The 21,031-nt window shown below is 43.5% G+C and overlaps 1 protein-coding gene and 1 long non-coding RNA gene across 12 annotated transcripts in view; one reads left to right on the top strand and one right to left on the bottom strand.

Moving 5' to 3' along the window:
* CLIP1 (CAP-Gly domain containing linker protein 1) overlaps positions 1-17,220 on the top strand; it is a 107,350-nt gene extending 90,130 nt beyond the window's left edge. For all 11 annotated transcript variants that reach the window (XM_081841575.1, XM_081841571.1, XM_081841579.1 and 8 more), the window contains 5 exons: positions 4,238-4,355; positions 5,843-5,993; positions 8,953-9,002; positions 14,050-14,174; positions 15,381-17,220. In XM_081841575.1, the coding sequence (XP_081697701.1) occupies positions 4,238-4,355; positions 5,843-5,993; positions 8,953-9,002; positions 14,050-14,174; positions 15,381-15,603 (667 nt within the window). In that variant the 3' untranslated portion in view covers positions 15,604-17,220. The remainder of the gene's footprint in view (positions 1-4,237; positions 4,356-5,842; positions 5,994-8,952; positions 9,003-14,049; positions 14,175-15,380) is intronic.
* On the bottom strand, positions 9,485-14,043 carry LOC309330271. The gene is made up of 2 exons (XR_014151401.1): positions 12,820-14,043; positions 9,485-12,781 (listed from the first exon to the last, which is right to left on the bottom strand). It is a non-coding gene; the product is annotated as an uncharacterized lncRNA (long non-coding RNA).
* Positions 17,221-21,031: the final 3,811 nt, after the last annotated feature.

Raw genomic sequence — 21,031 nt, 5'->3', positions numbered from 1 at the left:
TCAAATTGCTAGGTGTGGGGGTGTGGGTGTATACATACATACACATACACACAACTACATAGAAATATATATAGTTTGTCATTCAAAGCACACCTTCCAATTTAACCATAGAATGGCCACATTTTTTAACCCAAGGATAAATATGGGCAGAGGTTTTTCAAGCATTTTGGTGCCAAGACAGAATTTCCAAAAGACTATTTTCCCTTATGTTAGTAAAAACATAATAAAATGATTATTTGCTGTGCCTTACCTTACTGCGGCCAGGCGTGGACTGTCTCATTTTGCCTGATGCTAAGATGGGACGCGGGTGGCGTTGTGGGTTAAACCACAGAGCCTAGGACTTGCCAATCAGAAGGTCGGTGGTTCGAATCCCCGCAACGGGGTGAGCTCCCGTTGCTCAGTCCCTGCTCCTGCCAACCTAGCAGTTCGAAAGCACGTCAAAGTGCAAGTAGATAAATAGGTACCACTCTGGCGGGAAGGTAAACAGCGTTTCCGTGCGCTGCTCTGGTTCGCCAGAAGTGGCTTAGTCATGCTGGCCACATGACCCGGAAGCTGTACGCCAGCTCCCTCGGCCAATAAAGCGAGATGAGCACCACAACCCCAGAGTCGGTCACGACTGGACCTAATGGTCAGGGGCCCCTTTACCTTTACCTTTAAGAGCCCAATGGTTCTGGGCCTCTGTTATGTATCACGGGGGTTCTGTGCTGGCAGATCCAGTTGAAGTGTTTGGAGGTGTATGCAAGAGGCATTTTTCAAAGTCAAGGTGGAAGGGAACAAATGTGAGAGGTGTCTGAGAAGAAAGGGCATTTGAAATGTGTATATATTAGGCCTGTCACCTGATTTGAAATAGTTTACCTAATTAATTATATGGGTTCTAGTTAATTGCTTAAATTTTCATATGTGTAAAAAAATGCTCTGATGCAGAAAGCATGCTTTTTAGATGATGTGTGCATGCATTGTAGCTGTACATCATCTTAGAAAAGGCGTATATTCGCCCTTGTCTCTCACATTAGAGAGAGACCCTCAGTTAGGATGGTACTTGCCACTTCCATAAGTAGTTGTATTATAAATAATAATATAAATTTGTGTGTGTGTGCGCACCTTTTTAGTCTGTCCACAGTTTTTAACTGACTAAGCACTGCAGCCCAAGTAATTACTGGCCATGTGCTTTCCCACTTGCAGAAGGGCTTGTGAAATGTGGAAGTGTGGAATGTCACTAGCCAGAAGAACAGTTTGCATGATAAGCTGTGAACACCTCCAAAATTAGGTGCATTTCTCACACACACACACCGAAACACAATGTTTTCTGTCTAGTGCAAAGGCTGGCATCTTAATAATCCTGGCTCTTCTTTTCTGCTTTTCAATCAAGTTCCTAGTCCCCATGGTTGTCAGGAGAAGCTTATACTCTTCTCTGTGTCCTCCTGCCATTTCCTTTCTTCTCAAATTGTGTAAGCCAGTGCAAAAATGATGCAGAACTAGCCCAATATTGTGAATACAACTTGCTTTTTGTGTGTGCAGAGTTTACCTATATGGACACACTTTTACTTACACTCAAGCACATACCCTGAATGCACACAGTTCAGCGTTATACCCAGTGATGCACAGACGGCCCCAGTAATTATGCAAGGCATGCTGCTGTTAGTTTTAGCAGACCAGTGGTCAATGCTTGACATACAGGAGCTGTCACTCATGTGCTCAACAAGCATTCTGCAGAATCAAAGGCAGACTTAAATGCCATGGAGCTTTTCTGGAACAAAAGACAGCCTTTCTGATATTTAGAAGAGACACTCTGGGCAGCTGTTCGGGGCTGTGGCTTGATTCTCTTCAATTCCTTCTCTGTCTTAAAAAACAACAACCCTGACCCAGCTGTGGTGTGTGCCTTCATGTCTGTACATCCCAGATTCTCCAGTTGCTGCTTCCATGACTAAGACTAAACATCTGCATAACTTCAGATAGAATTCTGTGATGTATTATCACTGTTGTTTGTTTGTTTGTTTTTGCCATATTTCTTGGGCTCCTGCAAGGACTGTGCTGTATTTCACCCGCTGATTATCGTGGTTCTCACTAACTGTAGATACCATGGACACTTAACAACCTTTGGTTTAGGGCTATTGATTATCCCTTTCTTCAGTTTGCATTTTGCTCCATCTGGATGTGCATGAGATACTCTCTTGCTTTCTCTTTCTCTGGCTACCTCTGCTCGATTTTAGTTTCCTCCAATAGCAATTGTTGGCTGTCTTTAAAAACAAGAACAAAAACAGGCCTACTCTCCCAGTAAAGGGATTGAACCAATTTGTAATGTCTCCCATTCAGGCCCTATTTAAATAAGTAGGAATTGCACAGTAGCATCCCATTATTTTCAGTGCGCCTTTTAGAGGCCTTGTTTTCTGTGACTGCATTCAGAAAAGTAACAGGGCCCTGCCTCAAGGGTTGATATTGTTGGTCATCTGCTGAGGGCCCAGTATGAACCCATTGACACGAGCCCCCTTGGCTCTTCACCATGGCAGCCTTCTTGGCAGTTCACCTGCCTCTTCCTCTGGCCCCCTCAGCCGTGGGGATGAGAGGCGGCAGGAGCAGAGGCTGCTGCCTGTCAGCCGATTAGGCCTCTTCCAGGCAGGCAAGCAGGTGGCAGAAAGGAAGCGGGAGGAAGAGCAGCAGCCAGGAGCAGCCCAAGCCATTTTGCTGCCTGAGGCAAAGGGCAAGGTGGTGCATTCCCCATTCTGTGCACAAAACCTGACTAGACTGGTAGTTGGCTCTTACTTCAGCATTCATGGTGGAACCGCAGAGCAGCAAGCTAGCTTAGGGGCCGCTGGGCAGACCACATGGCACACATTTAAAGCCACCCCCTCAAGCAAATGCCTCACTCTGCCTCCTGGAAGGGCCAGTCCTGGCAGCAGCAGTTGCTCGCTGTGGTGGTGAGAAGGTCAATGAAGGAGCCCTGCAGAGTCAGCTTGAATTGTCGGGGGAAAGACAGAAGGGGCCCTTGATGAACTGCACAAAGTGTCTCTTCCTCTCTTCTTAGCCAAGTCATGGTCCTGGCCTGTGGTCTTCTGAAGACAGTAGTCAAGGGGGCTGTCAGAATTGCTACGAAGGGCAGGGCCCACTGTGATTCACGCGTTGAGTCAGTGATGCAGAAATATTGGAAGGCCAAGGCATTTAAATTCTTGTGTTTCAAGTGACTTAACAAATCTGAAGGCAACTTTGTTTTCTCCACCAGTTCCCTGTTTAGTGGCAGCTCCCTTAGTAAACTTAGGCTACGTCAAGTGCTTGTGCCTGGATTTTCAGACTGCCTTCTTCATCTTTAAAAGTTTCTTATTAAAACTAGTGGATGCCAAATGCTTAAGAAGAAAGTCTTAAAAGCCTCAGCTGCCAAGCCTTTCCTGAATGCTGAGAGAGGTATACATTACCACCACTACCACCATCCAAATGCTACAAAACCAATTTTAAGATGCAGGCAAATGTAAATAGCTTCCAGCCGCACAGCTGGGCAAGAGTGTTCTGAAGGCCCCTCCGCCAACTCCTTGGTGGGTTTTTTCCATAGCCATCTATCATGCTATTTGCTTAGGAAGCCACTTGTTGCGATGCAAGCAAAAAATAGAGGTGTTTAGTGTTTTTATATGTTGAATAATAATAGTTTACAGCCCTTTGAACTGTACATTTGTGTTTTAGTTTGTTACAGACCAACCAACCCTCTGTTAATACGCTCCCAGTTACTCTGGGTCAAAAAGTTCATTCTCTAGAAATTTGGATGTTAACAGAAATTAGTGAGGACCAACTGATAAGTCCAGCTTCACCCCTGCTTTGCATGACAGCTGTGTAACTGAGCTTTGCATGCACTTTTCGTTGCTTGTTAATAATAGTTCCAAGAAGTAACAAAAGTCTGAAATTAGGCTCACTCTATGCAACCTTCCCCCTCCTTTTCAGTTTTCTATCTCCCAATCCTATTAACATTTTTCTTTAAATTCAAATGGATACAATGATATGCAGATTCTGGCATGAATCTACATAGGTAAAACTTTTCACTTTATTTCTACTGCTGTAAAATCCCAAATAATTTTGCCAAGTATTAAATCTCAGTAAGCAAAGCTAGAACTGAAACTTCTGATAAGAACCTTTTCTACTTCTATAATAGTTTTTAAAAATCCACCTCTTCCCCCCGCCCAACGTGGCCTTTTAAGCAATACTAATGGAGCAAGTCTTCACCTAACTCATGAAACCGTTTGACTCTCTCTTTTAGAGAATCTGACTTAAAAAAAGAAATTGATGAAGAAAGAACATCCTTGCAGAAATCCATCAGTATTACTAGTGCCTTGATCACAGAGAAAGATGAAGAACTGGAAAAGCTCAGAAATGAGGTACTATTTTTAGAAGCACCGTCTGCTGACTTTTAGCTGGTTTGCAAAATATACCTTTCAATTTGGGTGATGAGGTGGGCTGGTATGGGATAAGACATATAAAAATACAATATAAAAAACCTTTCAAATACAGTGGTACCTTGGTTTATGAACTTAATCCATTCTGGAAGTCTGTTCTTAAACCAAAGTGTTCTTAAACCAAGGCGTGCTTTCCCATAGAAATTAATGCAAAATGGTTTAATCCGTTCCAGACTTTTAAAAACAACCCCTAAATCAGCAATTTAACATTAATTTTACTATCTAACGAGACCATTTATCCATATAATGAAAACAATAATCAATGTACTGTACTATAAAATAAATAAAACAATATTGCAGATGATAAAAATGAAAATTAAAAAAAATTCTTGCCTGCACTGATGAGAGTCATTGTTTGGTTGGAGGGCTTTTATCCATTTCCGCAGTCACTCAATCAATCAATCAGTAGCTGAACTGGGTTCTACACAGTTCCCACCCACCCCCCACGCTGCCTTGGGAAATGCTCCCTAGAGCGTGCGTCTCCCACAGCAGCTGGGGGCGGGGAGTTGCACGCCTGCCAACCAGCTGGCTGGCGGGCACACAGCTTGCCTCCCTCATGGCTGCGGGAAACGCTCTCCTTCTGCAGCAGCAAAGTCCATTGCCCACGTACATGCACCGGGTTCTGCCCAACTTTGGGAGGAGGGCTGGCATGCGCTCATACATCATGTGGCGAGAGGAGGCCCGTGGGGTCCGTCACAGCTGGGGAGGGGCAGCCATAGGAGGGCCCGTCACAGGTATGAGTAGGCCTGGCAGGGCTCAGCGCAGCCACTGCCCTACCCAAGAAGTGTGCAGAAACACCCAGTCAGGCAATTCTAAATTTTCTTGTGCAAATCTGAGGGATCAGAAGAAAAGAATATTCATAAAAGTCTAAGCTCCTGAAACACCTGAAGGAGCGTTATACCTGAAAGATGGTCTCCACCCCCATTGTTCAGCCCGGACACTGAGATCCAGGGCCTTCTCGATAGTGGCGCCTGCCCTGTGGAACACCCTCCCACCAGATGTCAAGGAAATAAGCATCTATCCTATTTTTAAAAGACATCTGAAGGCAGCCCTGTTTAGGGAAGTTTTTAATATTTAATGCTGTATTGTTTTTAACACTCGACTGGCAGCTTCAATACTTCTGGTGTATAATTTTTTTATGTAGTTTCCTTGTGCAATGTTCAAATTTTGCTCAAATCTGAGGGATCAGAAGTATGTATATATTCCTCAGTTCAGGAGCATTCCGTAAATATTTACGCGCACAGCCAGAAAAAAAAAAGGAGCGCAGAGGTATTTGTGGGCATGGAAAGGGAAGTAGCAGAAAATGATTATGGATCCTGAAAGGTTCCCCACCAAAGAATGGGGCCCTCGGGCTGAAAAGGATTCCCTCCCATGAGCCACCACATCCTCTCTTTGTTTACCTTTTGCAGGTGACCGTGCTCCGTGGAGAGAATGCCACTGCCAGGAATTTGCATTCTGTAGTTCAGTCTCTGGAGTCTGATAAGTTGAAACTTGAACTAAAAGTAAAGAATCTGGAGCAGAAGCTCAGAGAGAGCCAGAAACAGCCACGTGGCTCCTCAGGTAAAACCAGCTCTGGTCTGCTTGCTGTATCTTCACTGTGCAGCTCGCTGAAAGTGAGTTGGCTGCAGGGTATATGGCACCTCGGATCCCATCGGATGACAGAGTTAAGTCCCTTCATGTGGTGGTAAAAACCTGCATCCCTTAAGTGACTTATTAGTTCAGTTAGGGGTGAGATGCCACATTACGTAGGTGGTTGGTGCTCGCTTCGGCAGCACATATACACATTACGTAGGTGGTTGGTGTTACCGCTTGATAACCTTTGGGATGTGAAAGGGCCATCACTGGATTCCAGCAGCAACAGAATCCTAAATAACTGTCTTATATTCTGTAGTACTCAAATATGTTTCTGTGTCTTTGGAAACAAAGTAGGAGAAGCCCTTTGGGGTTGTAGCTCTTCAGAGGCCCTTTGAATCTAATATTGCACTCAACAGTGAGAATGTTACCACATGGTAGTAGTTTAACAGCTTGAGTGGATGTGTAATTTATAGACCTGAATTCCCTTCCCTCCCAGATGTCCACTCTGCAACCATGACCATCTCCTGTTCTAACTGGAGAGCGAACACAGATTACCATTCTCCCAAGGGTTGCCACAGTGAGCATGTAAACATGGAATAAACTGCTCAGAATGTATGGTTGTCACATGTACATTTGCACCTATTGGCATAATGATACTGCTGGTCAGTTCCCTGCCTTAGAAAAGTGGGGCTACTTCAGTTGTTCATGCATGGATTTTCAAACAATAGATTTGAAGGCATTTGGTTTCAGATTTATAACTTGCAGGCTTTAAAACTCTGGAACCTGAAATAATGGTGCCCATCAGTTTAATGCTGATATTGCCATACTGTTAAGTAGCATGAGACTCCATGCACCTAGTAAATTCATTTAACAGAGAGATGGGATAATATGGTTTCAGATAATTGGGGAGGAGTGTTTTTTCCTCATATTGCCATCCAATGCATCACTCCTGTTGCATGTCTGTGTTTAAGTCCTTTCACCACCACACCACCCACCATGTAATATGCTCTGCAGTACTAACTTGTAGACCAACTTGGGTTTGCATCAAGAGTATCACTTGCAGCCGGAACTGTTTTCTGGTTCAACCATGTTCCTTTTGCAAAATCACTCCAACTTTGCTGCATTTGCTCCTTTGTTAAAAGGAATATGGGATTTGTGTGTGGTTTAAATTGGTGCTTTTACTTTTCCTTGAACAATCAAGTTCACTTATAACAAAAATTGTATTTTATTTATTGTTAACTCACTCTAGTAAGCTAATCACTTTGAGATCTGATTATGATTTCAAAATACTTTGAAAAATAAGTCGCAGAATGCAGCATTTTATAGCTGAGGAATCAAATAAAAACATATGGAGCACCAGGTTTAAAAAAGATCTAAAATAAAACCTTGTAAAGTCTTTACATGGTTCAATAAAGATGGCAGAGTATTCCCTGGTCACCCCAGACATCACTTCCGAAGGCAAGAGATTTGGAGTAGGGTTTTCAAACAGTGTCCTAATATATGGCCAGGTTCTTGCAGAACCAAGTATCCTAGTCCCTTCATGCCATTTTGAGCTTTAAAGGTAAGAATGAGGAGCTTGAAATGTGCTCAGAACCAGACCAGTAACCCACGCTACAGTTTCAAAGCAGGCATGAAGATTTTGTGTAGCCTCCAGGGGCAGTCTTAGGTACAGCTCACTACATTACTCCAATCTGGAAGTTTTAATCAGAGTATAGATATGAGGCCAGATTTCCTTTTCTTTCTCTCCCTCGCTCATAGAATCATAGAATCATAGAATCATAGAGTTGGAAGAGACCACAAGGGCCATCGAGTCCAACCCCCTGCCAAGCAGGAAACACCATCAGAGCACTCCTGACATATGGTTGTCAAGCCTCTGCTTAAAGACCTCCAAAGAAGGAGACTCCACCACACTCCTTGGCAGCAAATTCCACTGTCAAACAGCTCTTACTGTCAGGAAGTTCTTCCTAATGTTTAGGTGGAATCTTTTTTCTTGTAGTTTGGATCCATTGCTCCGTGTCCGCTTCTCTGGAGCAGCAGAAAACAACCTTTCTCCCTCCTCTATGTGACATCCTTTTATATATTTGAACATGGCTATCATATCACCCCTTAACCTCCTCTTCTCCAGGCTAAACATGCCCAGGTCCCTTAGCTGTTCCTCATAAGGCATCGTTTCCAGGCCTTTGACCATTTTGGTTGCCCTCCTCTGGACACGTTCCAGTTTGTCAGTGTCCTCCTTGAACTGTGGTGCCCAGAACTGGACACAGTACTGACCAGAGCAGAATACAGTGGCACTATTACTTCCCTTGATCTAGATGCTATACTCCTATTGATGCAGCCCAGAATTGCATTGGCTTTTTTAGCTGCCACGTCACACTGTTGGCTCATGTCAAGTTTGTGGTCAACCAAGACTCCTAGATCCTTTTCACATGTACTGCTTTCAAGCCAGGTGTCCCCCATCTTGTATTTGTGCCTCTCATTTTTTTTGCCCAAGTGCAATACTTTACATTTCTCCCTATTAAAATTCATCTTGTTTGTTTTGGCCCAGTTCTCTAATCTGTCAAGGTCGTTTTGAAGTGTGATCCTGTCCTCTGGGGTGTTAGCCACCCCTCCCAGTTTGGTGTCATCTGCAAATTTGATCAGGATGCCCTTGAGTCCATCATCCAAGTCGTTGATAAAGATGTTGAATAAGACCGGGCCCAAGACAGAACCCTGTGGCACCCCACTAGTCACTCTTCTCCAGGATGAAGAGGAACCATTGAGGAGCACCCTTTGGGTTTGGTCAGTCAGCCAGTTACAAATCCACTGAGTGGTAGCATAGCCATATCTCTCCATTTTCCTCCCCACCCCCCTGGTTCTCTCCTAAATTCCAGTTGTATCACCACATAAGTAATGATTATTTGCTGGAAATATTTTCATAAGTGTTTTTTTCTTCTACTTTTCTAAGATGACTCAGCCAGTGATGTCCTCCAGGATGAAAATAACCAAGAAAGCCAGGTATTTCTTATACCCTCTTGGCCCCATGCAGAAATAGACAGCTGCAAAGCAGCATTTCACGGGTTGGTTACGCGTACGATTAACATGGGATGACTTCTACCTCATTTGTTTCTCATGGGGGGAAGAAAAATGATGTCTTAATTTGCGTAAAGAAAAGCAACCTGTGAAAGAGCGAACGGCAGGGCAGCATCCCAGAGATGGGGGTGCCTGTCTGGCTGAGTGAAGGATGAGCCACTGGTGGGGGTGAATAAGGTATGGCTGGATGTGGGAGCTGCTCAGGTGTACTTTATTTCTGGTAGTGGAACCACGTCTCTTCCCTTCCGACCCTTCTCTGGGCCCAGTGACTTAATCTATGTCTCAGGAATAAGAGCTGGGCCTAACATCAGCAGTGAGATTTGTCGTTTCTCAGATCAGAAAGTATTTGAGTAGAATTATTGCATTATCAGACATTATAAATTGCCTCCAAAACCTAATAATAATAATATTAATTAATTAATTAATTAATTAATTAATTAATACCCTGCCCATCTGGCTGGGCGGCTTCCAACAAAATGTTAAAATACAGTAATGCATCAACATTAAAAGCTTCCCTGAACAGGGCTGCCTTCACATGCCTTCTAAATGTCAGGTAGTTGTTTTTCTCTTTGACATCTGGTGGGAGGGCGTTCCACAGGGTGGGTGCCACTTCCGAGAGGGCCCTCTGCCTGGTTCCCTGTAACTTGGCTTCTCGCAGTGAGGGAACCACCAGAAGACCCTCGGCGCTGGACCTCAATGTCCGGGTAGAACATATCCATATCAGTTTCTAATCCTGGCCCATAAGATGCAAAATCACTGCGCCCTGATTCCTTTTATGATGGATCCTTTCCACCCATACTGGAATGGGGAGGGGCTGCAGCTCAGCAACAGACCACTTTTGTGGCATGGAGAAGGTCCTGGGTCCAGCTCCCTGCACCCATCATTGGCTTAGGCTCTGGAGAGCTGCTGCAAATCAGAGCAGACTGACTACCAAGCATCTGTCTTAGGTAAAAGGCAGTGAGTAGGCCTGGGTGATATATTGACATATTGCCCAGGACCAGTATGAGGGCCAGACCGCGATGGTGACTTCACTCAGTGGTATATGGCTGGTGAAACTGCCGCTGCTCCTGAGCCCCTCCAGCACCCAGCACAGCAAAGGAGAAACAAGCTGTAACCGGGTGCTGGAGGCAGTGGGACTCAGGAGCCACGGCGGTTTCACCAGCCATATACCACTGAGTGAAACCGACATCATGGTTGGTCCCTCATACCAGCACAGAGGGAGAATCAAGCTGCATCGGTGAGGCTCCAAGACAGCTTGTTCCTCCCTATGCGTCATTATACTGCTTGGCTGAGGAGAGCCAGCTGTCCTCTCCTCATTGGCTCTCCTCAGCCAAGAAGTTTTATGGAGCCCCGGACCCACCACCAGCTCGCACGATACATTGGTGGGGTAGGGGCGCTCCTTAACTGCTCCCACTCCCCAGCTGCTAGTGCGCAAGCGGGAGAAGGACTGGGGCTCCCTCAGCTGGGTGGGGGGCAAGCAAGTGGCCTCTTTCTCCAAGGAGAAGGAGGTTGCTTGCCTGCCCCCTTCCCATTGCCAGCAAAGGCAAAGGAGCCCTGCTGGCGGAGCCTGTCCAGGCTCCCTCCATCTTGGGGCGTGGTCTGGCTCACTCGGCTGTCAGGCGGGAGCCTCCCCACAAGCTGAGCAGCGGACTTAGGCCAGCTGCATTGGCCCCGACCTGCAAGGCTCTGGGGTGAAAGAGCCTCAGCTCCTGTGGTGAGAGCTGTGGCAGTTTACCCAGCACCTCAAGGGATGGGGCCAATGCAGCTTTTTTTCAGCATTGCGGTACTGTATATCGCCAAACCACAATGTTTGACTGGTGATGCACCGCAACGTTAAAAACCTAATATCACCCAGCCTAGTGATGAGTTTCATTAGGAACTGATAGCTACCAGCTCAGCAGATTTTACAGGCTTCTCTTTTTGGATACAGCAAGAGTGACTGTATCCCACCGTCTCCCTCACCCCCCCCCCACAAAGGCCGACATGCACACACAGACTCAGGGCTCACACACACCCTCCAACATTTCTCTGATGAAAATAGGGACATCCCATTCCATATAATCTTACTATTTATACCCCATGCATCTTACTGGGTTGCCCCAGCCACTCTGGGCACCTGCCCATATATATAAAAACATAATAAAACATTAAACATTAAAAAAAAACCTTCCTTATACTGGATTGCCTTCAGCTTGGGGGGTCACATATCTCCCTGCCCTCCAACATTTCTCCAATGAAAATAGGGACATCCCAAGGAAAAGTGGGACATTCTGGGATCAAATCAGAAACCGGAGCAGCTTCTCTAAGTCAGGGACATCCCTGGAAAATAGGAACACTTTGAGGGTCTGACACACCACACAAGAAGAATGAAAACACACACAAATAAACCGATACACAATGGTCTCCTGCTGACTCAGGGACAAAGAGCACACTCGTCCCCATTGGTGTGGAAAGTTAATTGAACCTTTAGAGAAGCCCAGCTCTGCAGAGCAGAGAGAGAGCAGCTGCACTGGGAAGAGAGGCTCCTGCTGCACTGGCCCTCCTGAAATCCCTGGAAATTCCCTTTCCCAGGCTGCAGCTTCATCACCCAAACTGGGGTAAAAGGTTGGAAGGGCAAGCTTAGATATTGTATCTGCTGGGACTTCTTCAGTGTAATACACTTCACATAGGCTTAATTATAACTATAGTATAATTAACATACTAATGCTTGCTTGCTTTCTCTTCCCCCCCCCCCCACCTTCCCTTGCTTTCATCTGCCTCTGGGAACGTTTTTCTCCAATCAGCATATGGTTTGTTTCCACTTTCTCTCCTTTTTAAAATAGCTTTGTCAGTTTCAAGCTTTTTGCTGTGGGCAGTTCTCACTGTCTTATCCCTTGTGCGGCTGCCCCATAGTTCTCCACTGCTTTGCCTTCTGTAAGAGGAATAGTCCTCTCTTCAGTGCAAAGAGACAGGGGGTGCTAGCTATTCAAGCTCAGGGGCACAGGCCCATGGCACAAGGTTGCAGAAAAATGGCATACGCTAATTGATATGGATAGATGCATATTTAGGGCCACTTTCAGGGTGGGGGGTAAACCCCAGCTCTTGCTTCCAGAGCTTACCCTGAGCTATGGGGTGCCCACAGGATTTTCTAGACCCAGTGCAGGTGGCTGCAGTCTCACTGGTACTGCACTTTGCAGTGCACCCAGTGGTCCTGCAGAGCAGCGTAAACTGTATATAAAACAACCCAGAGAGACAGGACCCATGCAGAAGATCCAGGGTTTTGTTCTCCTGGACCACCCCTTGATTGTACCCAAGTAAAGGAGGAAACCTGCACTATTCTGGGAACTTTTACATGAATAAATTGACCCCTGTCCTAGAAGGATGCCCTGGATGTTGTGAGCCAGCCTTTTGGATACTGAACCACCAGGGTTAACTATTAAGGAAATCTGCCAGAGGACAGTACTTGGGGGTGTCATATAGTCAAAGAGATATCATGGGGGGGCAAAGACCCATCGGAATAAACAAGGGGCAGTTTTTTTAAAAAATATTGGGAATTCTCCGACACAAAAAGGTTGCAGCTTTGGGGGCTTTTAATTTAAGTAAATGGATTTTTTGGCCCCAAAACAAAAATTAGTCATTTTTTTTAAAAAAATATAAATTACCTTCTTAAAGCCAAGATTGGACTGCTTTTAGTGCTCCCCTGCTGTGATGCCAAAAGCCTTGTTCTGCCCCACAAAGACTCCAGGTACACACACACACACACACACACACACACACACACACACTTTTCTGTTTTTTTCTGGGTGCTCCCACAGGTCTTCTGATGCGAAACACTTTTCTTTTTGCCCCCAAAGTATCCCAGTAATTAAAAAAAAATCATTTACATTTTTCTTTTCTATTTTGCTGAGTGCTCCCATAGTTTCTTTGATGCCAAAAGTTTTTTTTGTGGCTCGCCAGTCATACAAAAATTAAAATTGGCCACATCCACTTTTACACTTCAGCTCTCAGGATTGTTGGTCAATGCTGCTTATGGCCCAAAAAAGTTTAGCTACCCCTGGTTTAAAGACAAGGTGACTAACAGAAGATGTGACAGAGGTCTGTAAGTTTATGTATGTTGTGGAAAGAGTGAATAAATAGTGTGTGGGGAAAGGGATCCTCCATGGTCCATAAGATTTGAATATGGGGTAATCCAATAAAATGAATTGGCAGTAGATTCGGAACAGACAAAAGAAATTACATCACACACTGCAGAATTTATGGAATTCACTAAATCAAGACACAGTGGTTGTCAGTGACTTGGGTGACTAGAGAGATTTGTGAAGCGCAGAAGCAGCTCCTTGTCATGGTGGCTCCATGGCTGCTGCCTTCATCCCCTGCTGATGTCCTTCTCAGAGGCATCTGGTTCTCTAAGCATATGGAGTGTATACTGGAAGGTTTGATCAAGTCCCTCTCCAAAGACTCCCGAGTGAGCTTAGCTATCACAGGATAAGTTGACAGGTCTCCTTAGAAAAGACCCAGAAGCAGACAACCAAAATGTTCCAGGGGGCTGGAAAAATTCCCCTTTATGAAAGGTTTTTCGTTTGGTTTAGAAACAAGGGAGGGAGCACAATAGGGGAGTATAAAATTATGCATAGTGTTGAGAAAATGGAAACAGAATCTGTCATGATACTAGAAACAGGTCATCAGAGCAAAATATGTTTATCTAAGAGAATTGCTATCCTGTGTATTACGGTTTTCCAGCTCTGATAATTCACTCCTCTACATACCATGAGGTTTATTAATATTTGTTTAATGCTTTAAAGTGTTATATGTTTAAAAATAAAAGTTACAAGCATTCTATCTATGTATAAATTAAGTCAGCACAATTTCTTTCTGTGCCCAATTTCTGCCCTATTCATTGCTTACATCACATGCTGTAATTTTTAAAACCTTCAACTTAAATATTCTGAGTTTATAATCCTGTCTCTTCTTTCTTCCACCATGTACCCTTCAGATTGACTTTCTAAATTCAGTGATCGTGGATCTTCAAAGGAAAAACGAAGAACTGAAATTGAAAGTGGAAATGATGTCTGAGGCAGCACTCAACGGCAATGAGGAAGAAGCTATTAATTATGACAGGTTGGTTACTTACAATATCAGCTGGAAATCTTGGTAGCATTTTAGAATTGAGGCTGTTGAACTGGCCTCATCAAAAGCCAGCCAGAAATTCCTGAAGTATTACTGTGGCTTTCAAACTGTATACTTGCAAGTAACCCTATTGAAGAACCTTGGCACTGCAGAGGATCCTGAGCCATTTGCAGAGTGCACACTCCGTTCATGGGGCTCACAGAGTGAGCATTTTAGACCTCCCCATGGCCACTAGGTCAACTGAGAGATGACCTCAGACACCCCCAGGGCCTCCCTGCAACTGTGCATCACACAGTTATGGTGGGCAGGCTGTCTTTGGGGAGTTATTTCACCAGTATTGACCTTCTAATTGACAAACACTTGGTAAGCTTCTGAGGAACCTCTGAGTGCCCAGAAAGGATTTTTAAATGCTATGGCTATGTCACTACTAATTCACATCATGCACCTTTATTTACTGTTCATCTTTACTAATCTGAGTGTCATGATTAAGCCACTGTTTTCATGGTGCCAGTGTGGATAGAGCTTTGACTTCCTCCCGCCCAGTGAATTTGATTCCCACATACAGATGGCAGGAAGTGAGTTAACAGCTACCCCATCTGAGACTCGCTGAAACTTTGACCCACAATTGTCAAGGATATAGACATTTAAGATTTTAACCCTGTTTCTCTTTAGTGCATGACTCCCAGACTAGTCAAGGACATGGGACAACCCTCTTTTAAATTAGTCTAAAACCTTGGTGTGAATTTCAGACTGTTTTTATCCCTATTCTCCCCCCCCCCCCCGCAAATACGTTGAGATATGAGAAATCTCTGCAGTTCACAACAAGCAGTAATGTATTTCTGTGTAGGTTTCCAAGGTAAAGTGTGGAAAGCTTCTGCAAAAGGCAGATGATCTTGCCTGCTGGCCCAAACCCTCCCAAATCAGTACAAAAGCAGGAAGTGTTTTGATCTAAAGGCAGCCCTGTTTTTAATATTTAATGCGGTATTGTTTTTAACACTCAATTGGGAGCTGCCCAGAGTGGCTGGGGAAACTCAGCCAGATGGGCGGGGTATAAATAAATTATTATTATTATTATTATTATTATTATTATTATTATTATTATTATTTCCTATAGATTTCCTGTCTCTTTAGAATCACTGTTCTCCGTAAAAACAAAATGAAATTCTAGTCTTACATATCAAATTTTGATCTTGGCAGTGAGGAAGAAAACCAAATCAAGAAGAAGCCTCGCCTTTTCTGTGACATTTGTGACTGTTTTGATCTCCATGACACTGAAGATTGTCCAACTCAAGCACAGGCGTTAGATGAACCTCCACATTCGACTTACCATGGCAGCCGAAAGGAAGAGCGCCCCTATTGCGAAATCTGCGAAGTGTTTGGGCACTGGGCTACAAATTGCAATGACGACGAGACCTTCTGATGCAGGAGAGGACCAGGGAAAAGAAACTTTGCTCTGTGCATTAGTCGGACCATGTCCACCCCCAGCCATTGAGGGGCTGATGGCGCCGGAAAGAAAAGGACAGCCACCCTTGCCCTCCCCAACCTCTTCACAACCAACAGACATAGAGATATTTTGGTCTTCCATAGCAAAATAACTTTATACCGCCCTAAGTTAAATGAAAATAGAAATAAATAATTTACTAGGCAGATTGCTGCCATTTTCTTTTCCAACTTCTGGGTTTGCATTATCTTTAAAGAGGAACTTCCCATATGTCATGTTGTTTAGCTGTAAGGGGGAAACAGCAACACTCTAGTTATGTTTTAGCTTATTTAAAGACCTTAAAATTATGCTGTTAATTTTCATATTTGCACTATGCTCTTAAAGCTGCAGTTGTACGTTTTTAGATTTTGTAAAGTTTTCAACACTGGAATGAGTTAAGAGATGAGCTCTTCTTTATTATTTTCAACTGCTCAGTTATCTCTTGTTCAAAGAATATGTGAGCTCTGGTGCACTACCTAGAGATCAGTAGTGCCTTTATTTCAGCAAGATTTCTTAATGGTGTGAAATTTTGTTTAGAAAAATATCATGAAGCAGGTAAGCCAACAAGCTACTGTGCAGAAACTTTTTATAACAAAGCCTCTAAGCTGCGCACATGGACGGACCTCCCTTTCCACGTTCTTTCAGCTTCTGTAGAGTTGTACATAATAAGTACATATATAAATATATTTAAGAAAAAGGTTTATATTTTGAAAAATTCTTGTTGTCTTTAGTGCTTCTTTTAATCTGAACTCCTCAGAGGACCTTTGTGCACAGCACAGTCACTTGATTTAATAACTTTAGATAGCCTCAATCTTGGGAGATTTTTTCTGACTGAGTTTATTTTGTGTGTGTTTGCAAAAAAAGAAAAAAAATCAGCAAATTTGTATCCTGTAAAAGGTTTTTATTAAAGCCCATTCACAAATCAAGACTTTTTAAATGAACAAATAATTTATTTATTTCCCCCTTGGTCTGAATTTAGTTCCAGATGAATGTAAAACAGAAAATTCAATATTTAAGAATTATGGATTTTCTAAGAAGCAAAAAAAAAAAAAAAAAAAAACAACCTTATATGAAATGAAGAACATGTAAAACCAACAGGCTTGTGCTGTTATGGGTGAAATCGTGCCATGCATTGAAGTGGATGTAAAATTTCTGATGGAGTTAATGCTGTGGGCCACTGAACCCAAGTCAAGGTGACACCGCTTAAGCTGGTTTAGGTCTCTCTTCTTTTGAATGTCTCAAAAACAAATGTAAAAAAGAGAAGCTATATGTTCCCTGCTCTCTGTACATTAGAGGAATTTAACTCTTGTATAACTTTGTGTGTATGTGTGTGTGTGTATATATATATATATATATATATATATATATATATGCGCACCTCTGATGTATTTTTCCTCCAGATTACAGACAGTATTTGGCATATGAGTACAATTTAATGTAATTGTTGGAAATTTGGAGTAATGAATGTATAAAAGGGTTAGGGAAAAAAGCAGGGAAATCAGTATTAAACTAAACGGAGTGTACTGTAGCTTTAATAAAACGGTTATTCTCTTGTCACCTGTGTTGTTTTTCTTTTTCTTTGAGATTACAAAACCCAGAATGCCAAACTGCTTACAAGCCATTTGGGCATATAAGTGGGTAAGTAAACAAATAAAAATTCTGCAGTGCACAGGTTGAACTGGGACCATGCCCAAGAAAGTGTTAAGTCGGCTCTGTGACAGGTTCTGCTCTTTTTGTTTGTCGTCATCACTTAATGCTAAACATGTTTTTTATCATCTTATTAGGGTGCAATGGTTTTTCATCAGGTTTGCTAAGGGAAATTTGGGTGTGAGAAGCAAGTGTTCTTACTTGTGTCTCAGGCAGGTGTAGGTAGCCAGGTGCCTTCTAGATGTTGTTGGACTCCCAACTCCCAGCAAAATCTGGATAGTCCCAGGTCAGTTATCCCTGTTCTAAGACAAACCTTTGAGAGTTTTAAACTGCAGTCCTATACACACTTACCTGGAAGTGAGCCCCATTAATGCAGTAGCACTTCCTTCTGAGTAGACATGCATCAGATTGCACTGATAAGAGGTGGGAAGAGAGAGGTGGGAAGCTAGCCGCTTAAGGTTCCAGTAGGAGCAAGAAATACCGTGATGTGAACCCTTTATAAGACATCTGAACCTAGAATCGGGAAAATGTTTGCCTGCTCCAATACCTGATGACTTCCCAAAAGTAGGCCTATATCATCCCCTCCCCTACAATGCACATGTTGACACCATTTATGACTCAGGCATTCTATCCAAGCCCACCAATGTTCCCAGCCCTTATTTTATGGATATACCAAACCAGTGTATCTTCTTGGCACTGCCTTAGACAATTTATCATACTTCTGTATCTGTTTAATAGCAGGTAACTGCACTCACTCTCCCTACTACTACTGCTGTCTTCATCTATGACTTTTCAGTACATGCCACATGGAAAAAAATGTGTTGCATACATGGCAATTTTCTTATCCTTCCAAAGAAAAACAGATTTTTTCAGAGAAGCAACATTAAGAAAGTAAGGTTGAAACCTAGTTGTTCAGATGCCCCAATCCAATGAAACTAGCAGCAGATCTTTTTAAAAAGAATAAGGTTATTTCTAAACTTTGTGTGTGAACATATACACTTTATAATATATATAGTTTATATATTATAACTGCACTATATAATATAGTTATCTTATTGAGTTGATTTTATATGTGTATATTTTTTCATTAGAAAAATAACCACTCCAGTGCAGTTGAAGCATCTGACAGCTGGGGAAAAGTTTTTTTTATTTCCCTAGATACCCCCAAAATACATTATTAAAACCTGAATTCTCGTATTAAAACCACAACTTGCAATGGTACACATCTTCTTTATTAAGTGATCCACAAATTAGTTTAAACCTCTGAAACTGGTCTTCGGTTTTCTGGAGAATTTGTAAACAAAATGAAGCTCTACCCCTCTCAGACAAAGGTATATTTGTGCTTCGTTCCTCTGCCAGTCTTACTTTGTCAGTCAGCTTTTCCATGAGGGCCATACACCACATTCTTCACCCAGCATTCAAGTTCACACCTTTTAAGTCCTTCCAGAATGTGGCTATAACTCTGTGTGCTGCCACTAAAAGAAATCCAGTTAGTGGTTTATCCACCAAGTCCTGGTTCTCATTTAGACACATATTCAGTAACACAAGCTCTGGAGACTTTGTGACATGCTGAAGGGAGAGGTTTCTAATACTTTTGCTTCCCCAGTGCCTTCTGCATCTGCCACCAGCACTACAAGCTGTAAGAGACAACATCTGTGCAAGTTCTCTTGGGTTTTAAAAAATAAAACTGGCTTATAGTTTATATAGCAGAGTTAAAAACTTGGAAGCTGGATCTAACCAATCCTTCCTCCACCACCTCTGTCTCGTTCACACATCACTATCATTGCTTAAAAGAGTAAATAAAAGACACGTCCCATTGGGAAGCAGAAAAAAAATGGTTCTTTACTTACATTTTCTTCATATTTACAAATATGGCTTTGAATTCTATGCCTTACATGGGGAGCTAGTTTCTCAAGCCTGCCTTGTGTGTGTGAAAGAGAGACCAGAGTGTGTTGTTGTTTAGTTGTTTAGTCATGTCCAACTCTTTGTGATCACATGGACCAGAGCACACCAGGCATTCCTCTCTTCCACTGCCTCCCTCAGTTTCGTCAAATTCATGTTTGCAGTTTCGAGACATTGTCCAACCATCTCGTCCTCCAAAGTATTGGAGCCTCAGCTTCAGGATCTGTCCTTCCAGTGAGATCACAGAGTGTATTCCCCCCATCTGTTAGTCTCAGCTCACCCTCTGCTGACGGGAGGTGTGCAAGGTTGCTTAGACCTGACAAGTTCTGCCCACGAAGAGACTCCTGGCCTCTGGGGCCTAACATCTGGCTGCTTCCACAGCCAGTTCCGTACCAGGAGTTTCAACTGCAGATGGGCAGGGGGGTGGTCCTGGGTGGCAACGCACCTACCTGTGCAAGTGTACACAGGCACATAAATTGTAGCTTTATTTCTGCACCACTTTTGCACAGTGAACATGTCCATCATCCCAACAGCATTAGAACAGCAGAGCGTGGTAGGGCAATAATGCGCAATAAAACAATACATCAATCTCTCAGTTTCCAAATATATTAATCCTTTCAACAAAAACCACAATAGTCTTGTGGCCCATTCTCTTGCTGCCAACCTTCAGGGGTTGTGGTCCTGAGTCAAATTTAAGGCTTTATAGGTCAAAAAGAGAACTTTGAATTGGGCTAGGAAGCTAACTGGCAGCTGGAACAGTCGGGCCAGGATGGGTGTTGAGATGCTCAAACCGTCTTGCCTCAGTGAGCCATGTGGGCTGTTGAATTCTGCACCAGCTGAAGCTTCTGAACTGCCTTCAGAGGCAGCCCAGAAAGAGATCCACCTTGAGACCTGTGGTCAGATGTGGTTCTTCAACCCTGCCTACCTCGCAGGGCTGTAAGTCTGGGCTGACAAGGAAGGCTTTGGTGCATCTCATTGGCACCTTCGGTTGAACCACGGGCACCTCTCAGACTATGTAATTGTCTGAGCTGAAGATCGCCGTGATGTGCTCCTTACCAGAGCTATGACGAGTGCTGACGACTGATGGACAGATCACCGGTTATTATGCTCCACGATGGCTATCCTCAACGCAGGCTTCAAGGAAGGAAACCAAGGCGCAAAAGGAACACTCAAATGAACAAAATGAACACTCAAGCCCTTCAAGATCCTATTAAGTGGGATTGCTTCCAAACGACTCTTAAGGACCATCCACATTCAGAATTCCCTGATAACATTGAGGAACTCTGGACCAAGCTAAAACCATCATTATTGCAGCTGGTGAACCAACTATTGGATACCAAACCAAGAAACACCAGGACTGGTTTGATGAGAATGACAGTGAGATTGAACACATTATTGACAAGAAAAGGAAGGCCTTTCAGATCTGGCAAAGAGACAGAAACTGCACTACTAAGAAAAAAACCTATGCCAACGCTAAGGCTGAGGTTCAAAGAAGAACCAGAGAACTAAAGAACACCTGGAGGATAAAAAAAGCTCAGGAGATCCAGCACTTAGCTGACACTCATGATGCACAGTTTCCTTAAAGCCACAAAGACCATCTATGGGCCAATAAATCATGGCATATGCCCCCTACGCTCCACAGATGTGTGCTCTACCGATCAAGAACAAGTTCTGCGAGGAACTAGACCAGGATGTCTTGAGCTTGCAAACACCTTCTCGGTAGTAGCGCCCACCCTGTGGAACGCCCTCCCAGCAGATGTCAAAGAAATAACTCTCTGACTTTTAGAAGACATCTGAAGGCAGCCCTGTTTAGGGAAGT

The sequence above is a fragment of the Podarcis erhardii genome, assembly GCF_964252035.2.
Source record: "Podarcis erhardii genome assembly, chromosome: 15".
NCBI lineage: Eukaryota > Metazoa > Chordata > Lepidosauria > Squamata > Lacertidae > Podarcis > Podarcis erhardii.
This window is presented reverse-complemented; position numbering and strand designations above follow the sequence as displayed.